At 40.6% G+C, this 23,905-nt stretch overlaps 1 protein-coding gene across 1 annotated transcript; it reads left to right on the top strand.

Annotated features, from left to right (window-relative positions):
- The first annotated feature begins 7,730 nt into the window (after window positions 1–7,730).
- Window positions 7,731–8,192, top strand: LOC140016503 (uncharacterized). Its single transcript, XM_072070034.1, has one exon. It carries the CDS (start codon window positions 7,731–7,733, stop codon window positions 8,190–8,192), a length of 462 nt encoding a protein of 153 aa, XP_071926135.1.
- Window positions 8,193–23,905: the final 15,713 nt, after the last annotated feature.

Genomic DNA, 23,905 nt, shown 5'->3' with positions numbered 1-23,905 from the left:
AGCAAAGGCGTGTAAGGAGGTTTGTGCAGGGACTAAATGTGGAGATCCAGGAGGGATTAGCTGCTGTTCGAATAGACACGTTTGCTGATGCTGTTGAGAGAGCTCAGAGGGTGAAAGTTGCTAGAGCTCAAGTAAAATCCTTCCAGGCCAAAAAAAGATTTGGCCCTAGCAGCAGTCGGGAGCCGACTTATGCAAATGCTCCACCGGCCAAAGTGGGTCGAGGAACGGGTGGAGTAAATAGTCCTGGAGCACCACGAGGCGCTCTAGCAAGAGGAGCTGGGGCTAGAGGTGCCGGAAGAACAGATATCGGTACTAGAGGAGGACCAAGTGGAAGGAATCAAACTAGGAACGCCCCGCAAGGAGGTCGTGTGACCACCCCTCAGGTAACTTGTGGATATTGCAGGAGGGCTGGCCATACTGAGGACGGATGCTGGAGGAAAGAAGGGAAGTGCTTGAGGTGCGGAAGCAGTGAACACCAGATTGCCGGTTGTCCGAAAATACAAGAAGGTGGTACCCCAAGTGCTGGACAAGCCACTTCTGGAGGAAATAGGCCGAAAGTTCCTGCCAGGGTGTACGCTATAGATGATCAACCTGTACCTGATTCCTCGGAGGTTGTGGAAGGTACTCTTCCAATCTTTCACCGATTAGCTAGAGTACTAATTGACCCTGGCACAACCCATCCATTTGTGAATCCAATTTTTATCTCCGGAATTGATGTACAACCTATTAAATTACCCTTCGATCTTGAAGTTAGGACACCTACGGGTAATAGGGGTATAATTACTAGCCTGGCCTATAAGAACTGCGAGTTCTGGGTTGGAGAGCGTAAGATGCTAGTAGATCTAGTCAGTTTGGACATAAAAGGATATGATGTTATCATAGGAATGGATTTCCTAGCTCATTACCACGCTAAGCTTGATTGTAGAGCAAAAGTGGTAGAATTTTGGATTCCTGGGGAAGCAACCCTGAAATTGGATGTGAAAGGTAGGTTAGCATCATCTGCGATGATTTCGGGAGTTCGGGCAAGAAAAATGTTGTTTAGAGGAGCGCAAGGTTTCTTAGCTTTCCTGATTAATGCTCCCAGTGATCAAGTAAGGTTGGAGGATGTACCAGTGGTAAGGGAATTTCCAGATGTGTTTCCCGAAGAATTAAAAACATTACCTCCGGAGAGAGAAGTGGAGTTTAAGATTGAACTAGTGCCGGGAATGGCCCCGATTTCTAAGACTCCGTACCGAATGGCTCCTGCAGAGCTAAAAGAATTGAAAATTCAATTACAGGATTTATTGGAGAGAGGTTTTGTTAGAGAAAGTGATTCACCATGGGGAGCACCTGTTCTATTTGTTAAGAAAAAGGATGGAAGTTTGAGGTTGTGTATTGATTATCGAGGATTAAATGAGGGTATAATTAAAAATAAATACCCTCTACCATTGATTGACAGCTTATTTGATCAGCTGCAAGGATCAGTAGTTTTCTCCAAACTGGACTTGAGGCAAGGATATTATCAGTTGAAAATTAAGGAGGAAGACATACCTAAGACTGCTTTTAATACAAGATATGGACATTTTGAGTTCGCAGTCATGCCATTTGGGTTAACCAATGCACCAGCTGTCTTCATGGACTTAATGCAGAGAGTTTTTAAAAAGTACTTGGATCAGTTCGTAGTAGTCTTTATTGATGATATCCTAGTATATTCTAGGACACAAGCGGAACATGCTAAACACTTGGAGATAGTTCTGCAGACCTTAAGAGAGCATAAATTGTATGCTAAATTTAGCAAGTATGAGTTTTGGTTGGATGAAATTTCTTTTCTAGGGCATAAAGTTTCTAAAGAGGGAATTGCCGTGGATCCGGCAAAAGTTGAGGCCGTTATGATGTGAAAGCAGCCAGAAACTCCAACAGAGGTTAGAAGTTTCTTGGGTTTGGCAGGTTACTATAGGCGATTTATCAAGGACTTTTCAAGGATTGCTGGACCTATGACAGAGCTGACAAAGAAAAATAATAAGTTCATTTGGACTCTAAAGTGCCAATCAAGTTTTCAGGAGTTAAAGAGACGCTTAACATCAACTCCTGTGTTGGCATTGCCTGACGGAGTAGAAGGTTATGTCGTATACTCTGATGCCTCTAGAGAAGGACTAGGATGCGTACTAATGCAAAAGGGTAAGGTAGTTGCCTATGCCTCTAGAAAATTGAAGTCCCACGAGCAAAATTACCCAACGCATGATCTAGAACTGGCCACAGTGGTCTTTGCCCTAAAGAAATGGAGACATTACTTATACGGTGTGACCTTTGAGGTTTATACGGACCACAAGAGCCTCAAATACTTGTTTTCTCAAAAGGAATTAAATTTGAGACAAAGGCGATAGGTGGAATTTTTGGAGGATTATGATTGTTCAATAAACTACCACCCAGGAAGAGCCAACGTGGTAGCAGACGCTTTAAGTAGAAAGGCTCAAGTAGCGGGGTTAATGGTAAAAGAATGGGACATGTTAGAAGAGGTTAGTAGTTGGAACCCTCGCTTGGAGAGATTGAAGATTTTATTTGGGAACCTGACGTTGAAATCACCATTGATGGATTGTATTAAAGAGGCACAGAAAATGGACCCCACGATCCAGAAAAGGTTGGAGAAAGTGCAAAACGGAGAAAACCTGGATTTTAAACTAGGGTCTGAATGAGTGTTAAGGTTTCGAGATCGGATTGTGGTTCCAGTTGATGAAGGGTTAAGGAGAGAGATTCTAAAAGAATCACATCGATCAAGGTGTACTATACACCCAGGAGTGAACAAAATGTATCACGATGTAAAGGAATTATATTGGTGGGACAGTTTGAAAAAGGACGTGGCAAAGTTTGTACGAAAATGTCTGATATGCCAGCAAGTAAAAGCTGAACATCAGAAACCTTCTGGTTTATTGCAGCCACTAGAAATTCCCGAATGGAAGTGGGAACACATAACCCTGGATTTTGTAGCGGGGTTGCCTCGAAGTCAAAAGGGATTTGATGCGGTTTGGGTGATAGTTGACAGGCTTACCAAGTCCGCACATTTTCTACCGGTGAGTATGAGCTTTTCTTTGGAAAACATGGCCAAGTTGTACACAGAAGAGATCATGAGATTGCATGGTATTCCTATAAGCATTGTGTCGGACCGAGATCCAAGGTTTGTTTCACGTTTCTGGCAGAAATTTCAAGAGTCATTGGGGACCAAGTTGAAGTTTAGTACAGCTTATCATCCCCAAACAGACGGGCAGTCGGAAAGGACAATTCAGACTTTGGAGGATATGCTGAGGTCGTGTATATTGGATTTTGGAGGAAAATGGAGCCAGTATATGGCCTTAGTAGAATTTGCCTATAATAATAGCTGTCATGCATCAATTCAAATGGCACCTTATGAAGTATTGTATGAGAGAAGGTGCCGATCTCCGATTCATTGGGATGAAGTAGGAGAAAAGAAAATTTTAGATCCAACGGTTATACCTTGGATGGAAGAAGCTCATGAGAAAGTGAAAGTAATTAGGGAAAGGCTTCAAACTGCTCAGTGAGGCGTGCGGGCCCGGTGGGAGTAAGTTGGTTGGAGCGTGTTAAGAAAAAATAATGAATCTACATAGACTTTAGATAGTGAGAGTTGACGGAGGGTCAACTGCGATTAATTTGGATCAAGTGCGTGGAAAATGGCTCCTGAGAGCCCCTGTATCCTACCCTGTGCTGTTATATGCTTTTCTACTTGCTGAATTTAAGCTTGAAGATTACTTACTATTTGTGTTATATGATTGCATGTTTTGGGGCACCACTGAGCTTTAGCTCACCACACGATATTTGTTTTTCCTTAACAGGCTTTGGCTTGCGAGAGATTTGAAATCTGCTTTTAGCCTTTGTAAATATTGTTTCGAATCGGTCTATGTATCTTTTGTTTTGGGATGCCACTTGAAGCTGGAAAAGTGCAAACCCTAAGTTTTGGCTTGTATGAATTTATTTGACCTTTACGAGTTTACTTTGGAGTTTGTATTGTATATGTGTAGTTATGTGTTAAGCTAGTTGGAGATGTACTAAGAGTGAACGTTCAGATGTCCAATGGCAATGTTATCTCTAAAGTTAATGTGTCTTTAGTATTCCGGTCGTTTAAAGGTTTGGCATGTTCGGATGATGACAATTTTGTTTTGGTTTAAGTTATATGTGGCAAGGGTTTAGTCGGTTTTCTTGCGTGAGTCCTGGCGAGAGCTAGGCAGGCGACCCGCCAACCCTCTGGTTCGCCTTAGGGAGAAGTAGGGCCGCCACATCAAGGGCTTGGTCGATTAGATAACGAACCATGGGTATCTAGTGTTATCGAGTGGAGTGTTATCTCCTCGACTAATGGGTATACTCGAGTATTACCACCAGTGTTTATCGTGGAGTTCGGGCCCGGTAAGGAGTTTGGTTGGTGGATAGAGATTGGAGTTAAGTGGTGTACTACTGGACTGGTTACTTTACTTGAAAGTTGACGGAGTGTCAACTAATACTTGATCAAACTCTGGTGAAGAAATGGAAATTTGGATCCTGAGTGCCATCTGTATCCTTATACATTGATTGTAATTCGAAGTGTTATTGTTTGGAAAACAAAAAGAGTTTTCACTCGCTCATTTTGACATTTGCTATTTGAAGTGTTATTGCTCACTTTCATGAACTTGTTATGCTCGCTATTTTGCTACGTGATATTTGTACTTTTCAATAATGGTCAACTGTGACAGCCCCATCTCTCCCTAGGGGGAACCATAGGGTATCAGCGGACTGCCTGCCCAGCTCTCGCCGAGGTTCGGTCAATCAAAGAACTAATAACCAAAAAATAACTAGTGAAATAACTTCAAGTTTAAGCGTACAAACCAAAATGGCACAAAATCGTCAAACCAACTTTCCAAACTTAAAATGTCAAACTAAAAGTCACACTTACCACTCCATACTACAATTACGTAACATAAAACGAACTTATGAATCCAAACTTACAAGAGTCAAAAGTAAAGTCATCTTAACAAAAGGGTTACAAGTCCAAGCAAAATAAAGCTAAGAAAGCTCTTGACCGTTAGTCCATCCCCGATCTGTTAAGGAAAACAAAGGGAGTGGGGTGAGCTAAACCCCAGTGAGGTTCCAAGTAAAACAAGTAATAACATTGCCAAATAAGGGCACAAAATGATCAAATAAACATCATACAGGTGAATAATAGTTTAAACACAGTTCAATTCAAGGATACGGGTGGCTTTCAAAAGCCAAAGATCCACTTGAGTTTGATCATAAATGCCTTCGTTGACTCTCCGTCAACACTCGGGTACACAGAATATAAAATCCGTAGAACACCACTTTCACCGATCTCTGTCCACCAGTCAACCCCCTACCAGGCCCGAAAATCAAACAGGAACAGGAATGGTAATACTCGAGTATACCAGAATTTTAGGATATAACTGAGCCCCAAGTCGGGAATTTCGTCTCTGGCGGCGCTGGACAACACAACAGGCTAGCACAGTGGCTATACCTTACCAGAGGCCTCATTTCAAGATTTCATCTCTAGCGGTGCTGGACAACACAACAGGCTAGCACAACGGCTATACCTCACCAGAGGGCCTCATTTCAAGATTTCGTCCCGGCGGTGCTGGACAACACAACAGGCTAGCACAACGGCTATATCTCACCAGAGGACCTCAATTCACATGCACATAAATATGCAAGTCCGCATACAGGATCAACTAATTCAAGTTCATACAGTAAACCAATTACACAGGCCAGAGAACGAGTGTGATAAAGTACACCCTCGCCTCCATTTTTATCAAAATAGTGTTTGGCGCAAACAGTCGCAAATCAAGTATTTCAAGTATTCAGATATTCCACATAACAGGTAGCAGGTAGTGGAACACTCACCTGTCAAGCAATGCAGTAGTCAAACGTCAAGTATCTCAATTACGACCACCTTCGTTTCCCAATCCTAGGGCAACGAGTGAAATCGTTAACAAATTAGGTTCATTTCCCACTCAATTGTAGGCTCATTAAGTGACCAAATGAGTAGTTAAAGTCACTCAATTCATCATGCAAATTAGGCCCAAAATGCAGTAAAGGTTCATGAGAAAACAAGTTCAATAAGTGCATGAAAGTTGGGCAAAAGAAAAGTTTCATTCAAACTTAAAATGTTCTTCGCGGGTAAAACAGTCGCGCCCGTGCAGTCTCGGTAAAACGGCTATATCTAACTGTAGGAAGGTCAGAATTAGGTTCCGTCAGTGGCGTTGGAAACTAGACTCAAAGGGTTTTCCAATGGTATCAATTATACACTCTAGTTCATCTCCTAGCAGTACCAGTAGCTCGGACAATTCGGCTGTTTTTCCAACCCTGGATCAGCCCTAACCTCAAGCAAAACTACATTAGTTCTTGGTGCTATCTTCATTTGTTTTGGTCCAAATTCAGCCAAATCAGTCCTCAAATGTTCATATACAGGGGTCACATCACCTAGGACCATTGGAGTTCAAAATAATACATCAACATGAATAAGAATGACCATAGCAGCCTAGCCATCAAGAAAACCAAACCAGTCCACTATATAGACTAAACCACTACTTTACTTGCTCAAATTTCATTCCAATTCACACATGAGCTTAACCAATCTCTAACCCAGTTTCTTAGGCATGATTAAGGTGTAAATATACCACAAAAATCCAAGTACAATCATCCTAATCGAGTGATAGCGAGTACAAGTCAAAAGTCAAAACAACTAGGCTACGCTAGTCTTTACATATCTCACGCCTCGCTCGTACCCCCTGTAAGGAAAATAAATGGAGTGGAATGAGCTAAAAGCCCAGTGAGGTTCCAAATAGCAAGTTAACCCTTATTTAAAAGTGCAAGTATCACGTGGCAAAGTAATGAGCATGAATAGTTCATAAAAGTGAGCGATAATACTTCAAGTAGCGAATCTCAAAGTGAGCGAGTGTAAAAGTTTTCAAAAGAAACAATAATCCAATAAACAATAATCACTCCAAAGTATAAGGATACGGATGGCTCTCAGGAGCCAAATTCCCATTGCATCACCAGAGCTTGATCAAGTAATAGTTGACACTCCGTCAACCTTCAAGTAAGTAACCAATCCAATAGAGCACCACTTACACTACTCTCCGTCCACCATTCACACCCCCTACTGGGCCCAAAATCCTCAATAAACACGGGTGGTAATACTTGAGTATACCTATTAGTCGAGGAGATATCACTCCACTCGACAAAATGAAAGACCCATGGCTCGTTACCCAATCGACCAAGCCCTTGCCGGCTCGACTCGATTAACTAGCCAATGGGGTTTGGGGTCCCCAAAAAGTCGACGAGGTAACACTCCAATCGACTGAATTAAAATAAAAGTATGGAGACAGGAATGAGAGGCACCTCCCACTCGAATAGAGTGTGGTACATGCTGCCGCTCCACACTTACAAATCAAGTACAAGTATATCAAGTTAATTGCAACAATAAACAAGTAGATATCATATCAGGGCAAGTGCGATAAACAAGTGGTGGAAGGTACGATCCCTATTTTTCATCGCTTAGCTAGAGTTGTAATTGATGTCGGGGCAACCCATTCTTTCGTAGATCCTAACTTTATGAAGGGTATGGATGTAAAGTGTGATTTATTGCCTTTTGATTTGGAAGTTAAGACTCCTACGAGGAACCAATGCCTGATTGTTAATAAAATTTATAGGAATTGTGAAATTTGGGTAGGTGAGAGAAACTATTGGCGGATTTAATGAGTTTAGCAATTAAGGGGTATGATGTGATACTTGGGATGGATTGGTTAGCTCGGTACCATGCTCAGTTGGATTGGAAGATGAAGCTAGTAGAGTTGCACATTCCTGATGAAACAACTTTGAAATTAGATGTGAGAGGTAGACTAGCATCGTCTGCTTTATTCTCAGGGATTCGAGTTAGGAAATTATTGAGTAGTGGAGCCAAAGGATATCTAGGCTTTCTTATCAATACACCTGGGGATAAGGTGAAATTGGAAAATGTGACAGTAGTAAAGGAGTTTCCCGACGTCTTTTCGAAGGAATTAGAGACGTTACCTCCGGAGAGGGAAATAGTGTTTAAGATTGATGTGGCTCCAGGGATGGCCCCTATCTCTAAGACACCTTACAGGATGGCTGCAACTGAATTAAAAGAATTGAAATTGCGATTACATATTAGGAAGAGACTTTATCAGAGAAAGTGATTCACCATGGGGAGTTCCAGTATTCTTCGTTAAGAAGAAAGATGGGAGTTTGAAACTATGCATAGACTATCGAGATTTGAATGATGTGACCATTAAGAACAAATACCCTCTGCCTCACATAGATGAACTATTTGATCAGTTGCAAGGGGCAGCGGTATTTTCAGGTTAGATTTGAGGCAAGGATATTATCAATTGAGGATTCTAGAAGCTGATGTACCTAAGACCGCTTTCAATTCAAGATATGAGCACTTTGAATTTGCAGTTATGCCATTTGGATTAACTAATGCGCCCGTAGCATTCATGGACTTGATGCATCGGGTTTTTAAGCCGTACTTGGATCAATTTGTGGTGGTATTCATCGATGACATATTAGTGTGCTCTAAGTCCCGAGAAGATCATGAACGGCACTTGAGAACAGTTTTGCAAACCCTAAGAGAGCACAAGCTTTTTGCTAAGTTCAATAAATGTGAGTTTTGGTTGGAAGAAGTAGCCTTTTTAGGTCATATAATCTCCAAGGAAAGGATTACTGTGGACCCGACTATGATAGAAGCTGTTTCTAAGTGGAAACGACCAGAAAATCCTAGCAAAATTCATAGTTTCTTAGGGTTAGCCAGATATTACCGTCGGTTTATCAAGATCTTTTCTAAGACTGCCAAACCCTTAACCGAATTGACTAAGAAGTATGGCAAGTACATATGGGATTCTAAATGTGAGAAAGGATTTCAAGAGTTGAAAAAATGCTTAACCGAGGCACCTGTGTTAGCATTACCGAGCGGAGGAGATGGTTTTGTGGTTTATACAAATGCTTCAAATGATGGTTTGGGATGTGTATTGATGCAAAATGGAAAGGTAATTGCGTATGCCTCTCGTAAGTTGAAATCTCATGAGCAGAATTATCCGACCCATGACTTGGAGTTAGTGGCAGTAGTGTTTGTCTTGAAAAAGTGGAGACATTATTTATATGGAGTGACTTTCGACGTTTTCACGGATCATAAGAGTCTTAAGTATTTGTTCTCCCAGAAAGAGTTGAATTTGAGGCAACGTAGATAGGTGAAATTTTTGGAGGATTATAACTGTTCGCTAAACTACCACCCCGGAAAAGCTAATGTAGTAGCGGATGCCCTAAGTCGTAAAGTGCAAGTGACCAGTTTAATGGTGAGAGAATGACACATGCTAGAAGAAGTTAGTGTTTGGAATCCGCGCCTTGAGCAAAAGAGAGTAATCTTCGGGAATATTACTATGAAATCAACTCTGTTAGATCGAATCAAAGAAGTTCAAAAAGGAGACCCTGAAATGCAAAAATGGGTTGAAAAAGTTCAAAAAGGGAAAAAGTTTGATTTCAATTTGGGGACCGATGGAGTGTTAAAATTTAGAAATCCCCTAGTGGTACCCAAGAATGAAGGTTTGAAGAAGGAAATTTTGAACAAAACTCATTGTTCTAAGTATACGGTGCACCTTGGAGGTAATAAGATGTATCAAGATTTGAATAACCTTTATTGGTGGGAGAATATGAAAAGAGAAATTGCTCAATTTGTTCGAGCTTGTCTCACTTGCCAGCAGGTTAAGACCCAACATCAAAAACTGTCTGGCTTATTACAGCCGTTGGAGATACTTGAGTGGAAGTGGAAAAATATCACAATGGATTTTGTATCAGGGCTACGAAGGACTTAGAGAGGACATGATGCTATTTGGGTAATAGTGGATCGATTGATCAAATCTGCTCACTTTTTGCCGATTAGCATGAAATACTCCTTGGAAAAGTTGGCTAAGTTGTATTTGGACGAGATTATAAGATTGTATGGGATACCAGTGAATATAGTCTCAGATCGAGACCCTTGGTTTGTGTCTCGATTTTGGCAAAATATGCAAGAGAGTCTAGGGATTAAGCTGAATTTTAGTACCACTTAGCACCCGCAAACTGATGGACAGTCGGAAAGGACAATCCAAACCCTAGAGGATATGTTGAGGTCATGTATTGTGGATTTTGGAGAGAATTGGAGTCAGTATTTTACGTTGGTGGAATTTGCTTATAACAATAGTTTTCATTCTTCTATACAAATGGCTCCTTACGAAGCTCTTTATGGTCGAAAGTGTCGATCTCCGATTCATTGGGACGAAATTGGAGAAAAGAAGATTTTGGAACCGACTGCTGTACCTTGGGTTGAAGAGGCTTATGAGAAGGTGAAATTAATATGTCAGAGAATCCGAACGGCTCAAAATCGGCAAAAGAGCTATGCAGATAATCGGAGAAAAGATTTGGAGTTTGAGGTTGGAGATAAAGTATTTCTTAAAATTATTACTCTCTTGAAAGCAAGTCTAATGGTGGGAAAAGGGAAGAAGTTACAACCGAGATTTGTCGGACCCTATAAGGTTATTCAACACGTAGGAAGTGTAGCTTACAAGTTGGAGTTGCCTTTGAGTTTGTCTAGAATTCATGATGTTTTCCATGTCTCCAAAGCTTAAAAAACATCATCCCGATGTGACGACCCCACTTCTCCCAAGGGCGAACCCGAGGGTATCGGCGGGCCGCCTGCCTAGCTCGCGCCAGGACTCGAAACTTAAAGCAATAACACGAGATAAACCGAAAGAGCACTATATACACAATATATAAAAGTGTTCTAATCATCCCATTACATCCTTATGAATATAACCAAAACCAAAGAGTAGACCCTACGGAGGGTCCTTATACAAACCACCAAAACTAAAACAAACATCCTAATTGTCCAACTATTACATGCAAATCTAACTATACTAGTGTGTGTGACAAAAGTCCCCGCGTCGGCCCCTGCTAAGGAAAACAAAAGAAAAGGGGTAAGCTATATGCTTAGCAAGTAAACAGGGGCAAAAGCGTAAATCTCACATATTAACAATTACACAGAAAGAGTAAAGCAAAAGCAGAAAAATAACATCACATAATAAGGATACGGGTGGCTCCAAAGCCAATTCATATGCCATGTATGATCTCCTGCCGACACTCCATCGACCACAAATAATGGTCCGTAGAACTCCACTTGTTCTCCCACCGTACACCTTATCACCCTCTCTGGCCAGACACCTCACAAACTTGCTCGAGCGAACGAAATTGAGCTTGGTTCACAAGCTCGGGTCACAAACTTGGTCCACATACTCGGTGAACCGGATTCACAAACTTGGTGACCTCAATCCGGGTTGGACTGACTTCGACCAAACCCTAACCGGCTCGAATAGTCCATCTAGGTATTGAGATCGGGCCCCAAACTCACAAACTTCACAAATTATTCAAAAGTCACCCCGAGCCACAAGCTCAAGGGTTTTAGTTCCAAAATTGCTCATATACACAAGCCATGTACAAATATGTGCGCAAGTTAGGGTTTAGGTCGAGTGCGATAAAGTACACCCTCGCCTAGGTACCCTCTTCATACATATCGAAACACATAAGCAACTAACACACAAGAGCGGCCTGAATACTTACCCAACGAACAAAAGAGCAAAAGTACGAAATTCGTGCCGCGAGGAGTAGCTAGTAGACCCCACCGGCTCCACCTAGCTCACCAACGTCTGAAATTGAAGATTGTGTCACAATATATCACAAACGGCTACTAACATACTTAAAACAAGAAAAACGGCAAAATTGGCACATGGAAGTGCGGAAAAGGCAAGTTGGACACACGCAAGTGCGGAAACGGCAAACGGAAACGGCCAAATCTGCCATCTCAAACCGTTTTGATCAAAAGTTAGGCTAGGAATATCGGATGAAGGTGGGTGAGACACCGTTTCGAAGCTACAAGGAAGGGATACAATTTTCATGAAGACACCTAAGTCCGGATCTGAACAGAAATAGGTCGAAAGTATGGAAAATCGTTCCAGAAATTCGCACTGTAGAGTGACGGACAAGGTATGTTTCCTGGACCATAACTCCTAGCTCACAAATCTAAATCAGGAAATTCCAAAGGCATTAGAAATCTGGGACATAAGGCTAAAACTTTGATGTTTGGACCAAAACCTGAATCCACTCAGAACAGAACGAAAATTGAGTGCCAAAGTACCCGTCAGAACTGTCCAGATTCAAAGGCAGTTCTGACGATCGACCTTGTTTTGGTCATAACGGGATCTACGGAACTCGGATTTTGACGTACTTTATACCGTTTCGAAGCTAAAAAAAATATGTACGTTTCTTATGAAGGAGTTGACACCCAGATCGTACGGTATCAAAACAGAAAAAATACGGTCAGAGGCTAAATGCAAAACGCAGCATAACCCAATGTTCAAAACAGGCATGAGTGTTTTGTCTATAACTCAGGATACACTAATCGTTTTGGCCTGAAATTTTGCAGGAATATTCAGAACATAAGAGGCTACAACTTTCATGTTTTGAGGAACTTCTGAATCCATACGTAACATCAATAAAAATGAAGCCAAAGTTCAGATGCTGCATTGCCCTGATTTTCCAGTTTTGCCGGTTTTGCGCGCCGCAACCGCACGGTCCGTTTCTATGGTTCTTATACCAGTTTTCCAACCCAAAATCCTACCAATGAAACACACATATACCAGTGTCTAAAAAGTCTATTAATGGTCCGAAATTCTCTCCTTATTTTACCACAAAATTACCAAACACTAACCATAATCCCTATCCTAACTTCATTTGCACTAAGGAACTTGATCTAACATCCAACTAACCAAACCCTAACCAACTAAACATTAGCCAAGCTAAACTAACCTAAGAAAGCCTAGGGTTTCATAATCAAAATCTGATTTTACCAAAATCTAGCCATACAAGAACAATTAATACATCACAAATTCCATTTACAAGCCAATTTCTCAATCACAACAACTAAGGAAAGCATTCCTAGCCTTAATCAAAATTTCAGCAACATCATCAACATAATTAAACCATGAAACTTCAATATACACATCACATCCACCATACAAATCCATAATCACAACAAAATACATCACTTCCATAGCTCAAAGATTAAAAACCCCAAAATTTAACTTTCAAAGAAGATGATTTACCTTCAAATAGGTTTGGTGGATGATCAAACTTCAACAATCAAGTTCCTAAGTTGTTCCCTCAAGCTCCAAAGGCAAGATGGAAGCTAGAAATGGAAGAATTTTGAAGGAAGTCTTTTCCCCTCTCTTGGTCTCACTCTCGGCTTCTCCCTCTCCCTTTCTCTCCAAGTTTTGTTTTGTTTTGTCTTGTGATTAGCCTACAATTCTTAAGGTAATAAATAGTCAAAGACCATAGGAGATATTTTTAGGCTAACCAATCACATAAAAATGCTTTATTTGCCTTTTAAACCCTTGCACCTCAACCTAGCTTTTATCCTACTCTTGCCCTCAAACATTTGATAATCTTTCAATTAACTCCATAGGTCATAACTTAATCTAATCTAAAACAATCACGCTTAATTACTTCACTAATCACTTTCCTATCTTAATCACCTATACTTAAACATACTTTTTCCATAATAAAACAATCAAACAACAACTTTTATATCTTTGGCAAAATTGGGGTTTTTAAACCCCACTTAAGCTTTCTAATAAATTGGAACACTAGAGGTTTGCTAATCTAGAATTTGCTAACCATTTCAAACTTGCTAAACCTTTGTAAACTAAAACGAATCCTAAACTTACGTATACCAAAACACACACTAGAACACCGAATATAAATTATAGCTCGAACCTACGAATAATAATACATAAACTAGGGTTTTCAATCTTAACCAAGATTAGGGTTTTCTCCTTAGCCCTAAAACCCTACTTTCACCACGCCGAATAATAAATCACCCTAATATCAACTTACGAACTGACTGGGGCCTCACACCAGACCCGTCCCATGTGTTACGACCGGAAGAAGTAGAGATTGATGAGAATTTGTCCTATGAAGAAAGGTCGGTAAAGATTTTAGATCGAAAAGTGAACGAGTTAAGACGCAAGCAAATCTCTCTAGTGAAGATTTTATTGGGAAATCATGGAATGGAGGAAGCGACTTGAGAAGTAGAAGAGGAGATCCAGAAGAAATATCCGGAGTTGTTTCTGAATCAAGGTATGAATTTCGAGGACGAAATTCTTTTAAGGGGGGAAGGATGTGATGACTCGAATTTTCAATTTTTCTTACTTTTATTTCATTTTACTAGCTTGTTTAATTATTTATTCACCCCTTTACTCCGAATAATTTATTTCATTCATTTTAAATCTATTTGCATGGAATAATGTCTCATTTATATTTTTAAAACGTTTTGTTAGCAAATTTAATTTTTCTGCAGCTCGTTTAGCTAGAAATAGTGAATGCACGTTTTTTGAGGTAAAATCGGTCCGAGAGTTCATTAATCTTGGAGAACTAAGGATGATTAATAGTAGACTAAGAAAAGTTAATTGAGAAATTTTTGCCGTTTTAGGGTTTTTGCAGCTGCCTAGGGTGGTCTTCGTGCCGTCCGTCTTCCTTGGGCCGCTATGGCGGCCAGGGGTGGCCTTCAGCCGTCATTGGTGGAAGGGCAGCCTTAACCTCCTTCCCCACGTTCTATGCAAAATCCTTCTCTTCGCTGTTTTTCACCGGGTCGCAACCCACTCTGAACGTTCAGGTCGACAAGACAGCAAAGAAGGGAGAGCCTGCTGTTGTTTTTTCTTCATCAGACCTGGCCAGGGCTGCGGCCCCTTTCCACTTGGCGCTAGTAGGTAAGTTTTCAAGAGGGCGGCCGGCCATGGAGGAGATTAGGAAATTCTTCAACACTTTGGATCTAAAAGCTTCATTCACAGTGGGCCTCTTGGATCATCGTGATGTCCTCCTTCGTCTTAATGTAGAGCATGATTTCCACAGAATTTGGGCTCGCCAGATTTGGTACGTGCAGGGGTATCCGATGCGCATCTTCAAATGGTCTCCCTCATTTCACGTTGATAAAGAAGCGTCCCTCGTTCCTGTTTGGTTTTCCATGCTAAAACTCCCGATACATTTTTGAATAAAGAATGTCTCTTTCATATTGTCTCACCGCTGGGGCGCCCATTATTCGTGGATGCGGCAACAAGCTCATTGGCACGCCCGAGTGTCGCAAGAGTGTATGTAGAGATAGATTTAGTGAAGCCGCTGCCAAAAAGAGTGTGGGTGGGTTATTGGTCTGGAGATGATGAGGGTTTTTGGCAGGTCCTTGACCCTGAGAAACTGCCCCAGTATTGTAGGTTTTGCTTCCGGTAGGGTCACGATGAAACAGAATGCAGAGTGAAACACCCAGAGCTCCGCAACGCGTCGACAGTGGGAAAGGGTACGGTAGCTAGGGAACGGGGGTGGGTTTCCCGCTTATCCCGCCAGGCCCGGCTGTCCGTTGGAAACCACGGGCTGGTGCTTTGCAGTAGCAGGTTGAGGGTGCCCAGAACTTTGAGGATGAGGTGCAGCCAGTGGACACAAGAGACGAAGCGAATGGGAGGTGGCGCTGAGGAGGCGCTGGTATTGGCGTGTCATCATTCGTTTGGAGGTGCTTTGCAGTAGCAGGTTGAGGGTGCCCATGATTCGTTTGTCTCCAATCTAGTACTTGGGATCTCCAGTCCTTAGGTGGTTGTGTGACGCCCCGAAAAAAAAATGAGTTTGAGAACCCGGAAATTTTCTAATTTTCTAGGGTTTATTTTTTTTAAACGCCCGCCTTTTCTATATTTTTTTTATTAGAAAAATTCCCCAGATAAAGTTTATGAGCAAAAATAGTTTTAAAATGATTTTCTAGTATCAGTTAGTTTTTGAGAAATTAAGGATATATATATCGGACGTGGGACCCAATAGTGCGAAAGCTCGGAAAAATTCGGCCAATAAGATTAAGTTTCGGATACTGAGTGAAATTTATCGGGTGTTAAGAGAGAAGAAGAGGAGGTGATTTGATTGATGTGAGAGAGACTTAAAGGATAGAAATGCATTTAATAGAGTGCCAAGTGGCACTTTCTCATTGGTTGGACTTTTTGACTTTTTGCCCTTAAGTTAAATATCTCAAAAATTGACTAAAAATCACCATTTTTCACTCCTTGGTGGCCGACTCTCATAAGCTCAAGAAGGAAGAAGATTTCTCCAATTTTCAAGCTTCCATTTAGCTCAATCTTCCAAACCAATTGCATCAACTAGTTTCTACTCCATAAAAGTCTTCCATTAGGTGCTAGTAAGTTGTTTGGTGAAGTTTTTTAAGGAAGCTAAGGTGTTCTACAACTCCCTCTCTCTTGTTTACTGGGTAAGTGATGATTACACTTCCTCTTACACCTAATGATGTTTAATTTGTGCCTAATGGTGGCTATAGTGTTGAGAATTGTGGTTTATTTCTTGGTTTGGAATGAATTGGTGAAGTTTTTATTTTTTTGAGGAATTTTCTGGTTTAATGTGATCATGGTGTTGTGGTTATTTATGATGGTTGGTAATGAGGGGTTATGACTCTAGTAGGTGTGTATGATAGGAAATTGCAACCAATTTTGGGTTTGGATTGAAATGTGAAAAGTTAGGGTTTCATAACCCCCTTTTCTGTCCGGTTTTGGATTATATGGTTAGAGGCCGAATTGTCCTTTACTTAAAACATGAAAGTTGTAGGTATTGATGTGTTTGAGATGCCTGTAAAATTTCAGGGCAATTGGAGTAGTGTAGAATGAGATATATCGATTTTACTGTTGCTGTTCTGGTTGATCAGAATGTGCGAACTGTGCTTGTAATCGTCTGTTTTGACTGGAATTGCTTTGGATTTGGATATTGGTGTCTTCTGATGAAATGTAGCTTGATGTCTTAGATATCATATGCCTTTGGAATCAATGCATTTGGACCTGTATAGACTGAGTTGGACTAATTACAGCATTGTGTGATTTGTAAACCTGCAATCTCGGTTCTGGTTTGGTATTCTGCATGTTTGACCTAGTTGTGCTAGGATTTGGACTGAGTGACCTTCTACATTATTGTAGCCCTGGCTTTTAGCTTTGAGATGGTGGGTCTTACACCCTCATCCGATAAGCGTAGAGCATTTTGTGCCATTACCGCAAAATGACGTCAAAACTGTTTTTCTGGTTTTGCGTTTAACTTTCATTTCCGGACTTTTCCCTAGCTTGACTGGTACTACTTGGAGCTTACGGAATGGCTGTTGGATGAACTTGTTGTTGTGTGTGTACCTTTGGGATGGAATGAGGAAATAATGAAGCCATGATGGCTGGAAAAGTAAGCAAATTCAGGGGAAGTGCTGTCCGAACTTTGAAAGGACTTGATTGCATTGAGTGTATGATGGATGATTGCTGAACCATTGAGGTGAGTGACCTCAAACTATTTCTAAAATTATTTATGAACCGTTTCTTGCATTATTTACTTTTGAACTGTTTTCAAAGTTACTTTTGGAACTGTTTTCTTACATAGCATGCGTGCTTGCATATCAGTGTCTTGTTATTATTGATTTTGCTTTCAATGATTGTTAAAACGAGTTTTCCAGGCGAGTGTGTACTTTATCGCACTCGACCTAAATAAATATGAAATTTTCAATGATTAATGATTGAATGCTACTTGCGCATGAATGTAAGCCTTTTGGGCTGAGCTGGCCATTGCCCCTTGTTACCGGTCGTCTCGAGCCAGAAGCGGACTCGGTCGGGCGACTAGGAACTTGGGTGAACGTTTCGGTATACTCGAGTATTACCTTGTAGGTTGGTGGAGCCTGGCCAAAAGCCAGGGACGGGGTGAATGAATGCACGAATGAAACCAAATGCAAAGAAATGACAGGAGAACGAACGTATCCTTTTCATGAATGTTACTATCGCTTTCCATTGTAAATGTTTCGTGAATTATTGATACTCCATATTGAAATGACATCATTGAAATGAACGATTGTGAAACTGATTTGATAACTGATTTTACTGGTTACTCGCTGAGCTTCTAGCTCACCCCAAAATGTTTTATTCCCCTCCACAGGGCTCAAGGCGAAGGAGTGGCTTGTAGTGTTTATTCATGGATTATCTCATGTATGGATTGAACTTGGATTTCCTTTTGTGTAATCATTCATATTGGAATTGTATTGAACGTTTAGAATTGTTTGGATGTGTAATAGTCAAGATTTGGACTTCCTCCTGTATAATAATTGTGATCAAGGATCAGAGTGGCGCAGTGGAAGCGTGGACGCTTCGCTTTTGATATGTAAAGTTTGGGAACCTTTGATGTATATTTGATATATATATCTTGAAATTCAATTGAGGACTTTAGTGAACGACTGAGTCCCGGCGAGAGCTGGGCAGGCGGCCCGCCGAACCCTCTGGTTCGCCTTAGGGGGAGGTGGGGTCGTGACAATTGGTATCAGAGCTTAGGCTTCAGATCTCTGTAGTGTATCCTAGGCTTGAAGTTTTGGATGCCGGACTGTGGGTTTGGTTTTTAGTGATTTTTGCGGGATGTCTTGACTTGATTGGTACAAGAGGGAATGTCGAGGACGACATTCTTTTAAGGAGGGGAGATTGTGACGCCCCGAAAAAAAAATGAGTTTGAGAACCCGGAAATTTTCTAATTTTCTAGGGTTTATTTTTTTTTAAACGCCCGCCTTTTCTATATTTTCTTTATTAGAAAAATTCCCCAGATAAAGTTTATGAGCAAAAATAATTTTAAAATGATTTTCTAGTATCGGTTACTTTTTGAGAAATTAAGGATATATATATCGGACGTGGGACCCACTAGTGCGAAAGTTCGGAAAAATTCGGCCAATAAGATTAAGTTCCGGATACTGAGTGAAATTTATCGGGTGTTAAGAGAGAAGAAGAGGAGGTGATTTGATTGATGTGAGAGAGACTTAAAGGATAGAAATGCATTTAATAGAGTGCCAAGTGGCACTTTCTCATTGGTTGGACTTTTTGACTTTTTGCCCTTAAGTTAAATATCTCAAAAATTGACTAAAAATCACCATTTTTCACTCCTTGGTGGCCGACTCTCATAAGCTCAAGAAGGAAGAAGATTTCTCCAATTTTCAAGCTTCCATTTAGCTCAATCTTCCAAACCAATTGCATCAACTAGTTTCTACTCCATAAAAGTCTTCCATTAGGTGCTAGTAAGTTGTTTGGTGAAGTTTTTTAAGGAAGCTAATGTGTTCTACAACTCCCTCTCTCTTGTTTACTGGGTAAGTGATGATTACACTTCCTCTTACACCTAATGATGTTTAATTTGTGCCTAATGGTGGCTATAGTGTTGAGAATTGTGGTTTATTTCTTGGTTTGGAATGAATTGGTGAAGTTTTTATTTTTTTGAGGAATTTTCTGGTTTAATGTGATCATGGTGTTGTGGTTATTTATGATGGTTGGTAATGAGGGGTTATGACTCTAGTAGGTGTGTACGATAGGAAATTGCAACCAATTTTGGGTTTGGATTGAAATGTGAAAAGTTAGGGTTTCATAACCCCCTTTTCTGTCCGGTTTTGGATCATATGGTTAGATGCCGAATTGGCCTTTGCTTAAAACATAAAAGTTGTAGGTATTGATGTGTTTGAGATGCCTGTAAAAGTTCAGGGAAATTGGAGTAGTGTAGAATGAGATATGTCGATTTTACTGTTGCTGTTCTGGTTGATCAGAATGTGCGAACTGCGCTTGTAATCGTCTGTTTTGCCTGGAATTGGTTTGGATTTGGATGTTGGTGTCTTCTGATGAAATGTAGCTTGATGTCTTAGCTATCATATTCCTTTGGAATCAATGCATTTGGACCTGTATAGACTGAGTTGGACTAATTACAGCATTGTGTGATTTGTAAACCTGCAATCTCGGTTCTGGTTTGGTATTCTGCATGTTTGACCTAGTTGTGCTAGGATTTGGACTGAGTGGCCTTCTACATTGTTGTAGCCCTGTATTTTAGCTTCGAGATGGTGGGTTTTACACCCTCATCCGATAAGCGTAGAGCATTTTGTGCCATTACCGCAAAATGACGTCAAAACTGTTTTTCTGGTTTTGCGTTTAACTTTCATTTCCGGACTTTTCCCTAGCTTGACTGGTACTACTTGGAGCTTGCGGAATTGCTGTTGGATGAACTTGTTGTTGTGTGTGTACCTTTGGGATGGAATGAGGAAATAATGAAGCCATGATGGCTGGAAAAGTAAGCAAATTCAGGGGAAGTGCTGTCCGAACTTTGAAAGGACTTGATTGCATTGAGTGTATGATGGATGATTGCTGAACCATTGAGGTGAGTGACCTCAAACTATTTCTAAAATTATTTATGAACCGTTTCTTGCATTATTTACTTTTGAACTGTTTTCAAAGTTACTTTTGGAACTGTTTTCTTACATAGCATGCGTGCTTGCATATCAGTGTCTTGTTATTATTGATTTTGCTTTCAATGATTGTTAAAACGAGTTTTCTAGGCGAGTGTGTACTTTATCGCACTCGACCTAAATAAATATGAAATTTTCAATGATTAATGATTGAATGCTACTTGCGTATGAATGTAAGACTTTTGGGCTGAACTGGCCATTGCCCCTTGTTACCGGTCGTCTCGAGCCAGAAGCGGACTCGGTCGGGCGACTAGGAACTTGGGTGAACGTTTCGGTATACTCGAGTATTACCTTGTAGGTTGGTGGAGCCTGGCCAAAAGCCAGGGATGGGGTGAATGAATGCACGAATGAAACCAAATGCAAAGAAATGACAGGAGAACGAACGTATCCTTTTCATGAATGTTACTATCGCTTTCCATTGTAAATGTTTCGTGAATTATTGATACTCCATATTGAAATGACATCATTGAAATGAACGATTGTGAAACTGATTTGATAACTGATTTTACTGGTTACTCGCTGAGCTTCTAGCTCACCCCAAAATGTTTTATTCCCCTCCACAGGGCTCAAGGCGAAGGAGTGGCTTGTAGTGTTTATTCATGGATTATCTCATGTATGGATTGAACTTGGATTTCCTTTTGTGTAATCATTCATATTGGAATTGTATTGAACGTTTAGAATTGTTTGGATGTGTAATAGTCAAGATTTGGACTTCCTCCTGTATAATAATTGTGATCAAGGATCAGAGTGGCGCAGTGGAAGCGTGGACGCTTCGCTTTTGATATGTAAAGTTTGGGAACCTTTGATGTATATTTGATATATATATCTTGAAATTCAATTGAGGACTTTAGTGAACGACTGAGTCCCGGCGAGAGCTGGGCAGGCGGCCCGCCGAACCCTCTGGTTCGCCTTAGGGGGCGGTGGGGTCGTGACAATTGGTATCAGAGCTTAGGCTTCAGATCTCTGTAGTGTATCCTAGGCTTGAAGTTTTGGATGCCGGACTGTGGGTTTGGTTTTTAGTGATTTTTGCGGGATGTCTTGACTTGATTGGTACAAGAGGGAATGTCGAGGACGACATTCTTTTAAGGAGGGGAGATTGTGACGCCCCGAAAAAAAAATGAGTTTGAGAACCCGGAAATTTTCTAATTTTCTAGGGTTTATTTTTTTTTAAACGCCCGCCTTTTCTATATTTTCTTTATTAGAAAAATTCCCCAGATAAAGTTTATCAGCAAAAATAGTTTTAAAATGATTTTCTAGTATCGGTTAGTTTTTGAGAAATTAAGGATATATATATCGGACGTGGGACCCACTAGTGCGAAAGTTCGGAAAAATTCGGCCAATAAGATTAAGTTCCGGATACTGAGTGAAATTTATCGAGTGTTAAGAGAGAAGAAGAGGAGGTGATTTGATTGATGTGAGAGAGACTTAAAGGATAGAAATGCATTTAATAGAGTGCCAAGTGGCACTTTCTCATTGGTTGGACTTTTTGACTTTTTGCCCTTAAGTTAAATATCTCAAAAATTGACTAAAAATCACCATTTTTCACTCCTTGGTGGCCGACTCTCATAAGCTCAAGAAGGAAGAAGATTTCTCCAATTTTCAAGCTTCCATTTAGCTCAATCTTCCAAACCAATTGCATCAACTAGTTTCTACTCCATAAAAGTCTTCCATTAGGTGCTAGTAAGTTGTTTGGTGAAGTTTTTTAAGGAAGCTAATGTGTTCTACAACTCCCTCTCTCTTGTTTACTGGGTAAGTGATGATTACACTTCCTCTTACACCTAATGATGTTTAATTTGTGCCTAATGGTGGCTATAGTGTTGAGAATTGTGGTTTATTTCTTGGTTTGGAATGAATTGGTGAAGTTTTTATTTTTTTGAGGAATTTTCTGGTTTAATGTGATCATGGTGTTGTGGTTATTTATGATGGTTGGTAATGAGGGGTTATGACTCTAGTAGGTGTGTACGATAGGAAATTGCAACCAATTTTGGGTTTGGATTGAAATGTGAAAAGTTAGGGTTTCATAACCCCCTTTTCTGTCCGGTTTTGGATCATATGGTTAGATGCCGAATTGGCCTTTGCTTAAAACATAAAAGTTGTAGGTATTGATGTGTTTGAGATGCCTGTAAAATTTTAGGGAAATTGGAGTAGTGTAGAATGAGATATGTCGATTTTACTGTTGCTGTTCTGGTTGATCAGAATGTGCGAACTGCGCTTGTAATCGTCTGTTTTGCCTGGAATTGGTTTGGATTTGGATGTTGGTGTCTTCTGAAGAAATTTAGCTTGATGTCTTAGCTATCATATTCCTTTGGAATCAATGCATTTGGACCTGTATAGACTGAGTTGGACTAATTACAGCATTGTGTGATTTGTAAACCTGCAATCTCGGTTCTGGTTTGGTATTCTGCATGTTTGACCTAGTTGTGCTAGGATTTGGACTGAGTGGCCTTCTACATTGTTGTAGCCCTGTATTTTAGCTTCGAGATGGTGGGTCTTACACCCTCATCCGATAAGCGTAGAGCATTTTGTGCCATTACCGCAAAATGACGTCAAAACTATTTTTCTGGTTTTGCGTTTAACTTCCATTTCCGGACTTTTCCCTAGCTTGACTGGTACTACTTGGAGCTTGCGGAATGGCTGTTGGATGAACTTGTTGTTGTGTGTGTACCTTTGGGATGGAATGAGGAAATAATGAAGCCATGATGGCTGGAAAAGTAAGCAAATTCAGGGGAAGTGCTGTCCGAACTTGGAAAGGACTTGATTGCATTGAGTGTATGATGGATGATTGCTGAACCATTGAGGTGAGTGACCTCAAACTATTTCTAAAATTATTTATGAACCGTTTCTTGCATTATTTACTTTTGAACTGTTTTCAAAGTTACTTTTGGAACTGTTTTCTTACATAGCATGCGTGCTTGCATATCAGTGTCTTGTTATTATTGATTTTGCTTTCAATGATTGTTAAAACGAGTTTTCTAGGCGAGTGTGTACTTTATCGCACTCGACCTAAATAAATATGAAATTTTCAATGATTAATGATTGAATGCTACTTGCGCATGAATGTAAGCCTTTTGGGCTGAACTGGCCATTGCCCCTTGTTACCGGTCGTCTCGAGCCAGAAGCGGACTCGGTCGGGCGACTAGGAACTTGGGTGAACGTTTCGGTATACTCGAGTATTACCTTGTAGGTTGGTGGAGCCTGGCCAAAAGCCAGGGACGGGGTGAATGAATGCACGAATGAAACCAAATGCAATGAAATGACAGGAGAACGAACGTATCCTTTTCATGAATGTTACTATCGCTTTCCATTGTAAATGTTTCGTGAATTATTGATACTCCATATTGAAATGACATCATTGAAATGAACGATTGTGAAACTGATTTGATAACTGATTTTACTGGTTACTCGCTGAGCTTCTAGCTCACCCCAAAATATTTTATTCCCCTCCACAGGGCTCAAGGCGAAGGAGTGGCTTGTAGTGTTTATTCATGGATTATCTCATGTATGGATTGA

The sequence above is a fragment of the Coffea arabica genome, chromosome 1e, assembly GCF_036785885.1.
Source record: "Coffea arabica cultivar ET-39 chromosome 1e, Coffea Arabica ET-39 HiFi, whole genome shotgun sequence".
Classification (NCBI taxonomy): domain Eukaryota; kingdom Viridiplantae; phylum Streptophyta; class Magnoliopsida; order Gentianales; family Rubiaceae; genus Coffea; species Coffea arabica.
The sequence above is the reverse complement of the archived record's forward strand: the minus strand, read 5'-3'. Positions and strand labels throughout refer to the sequence as shown.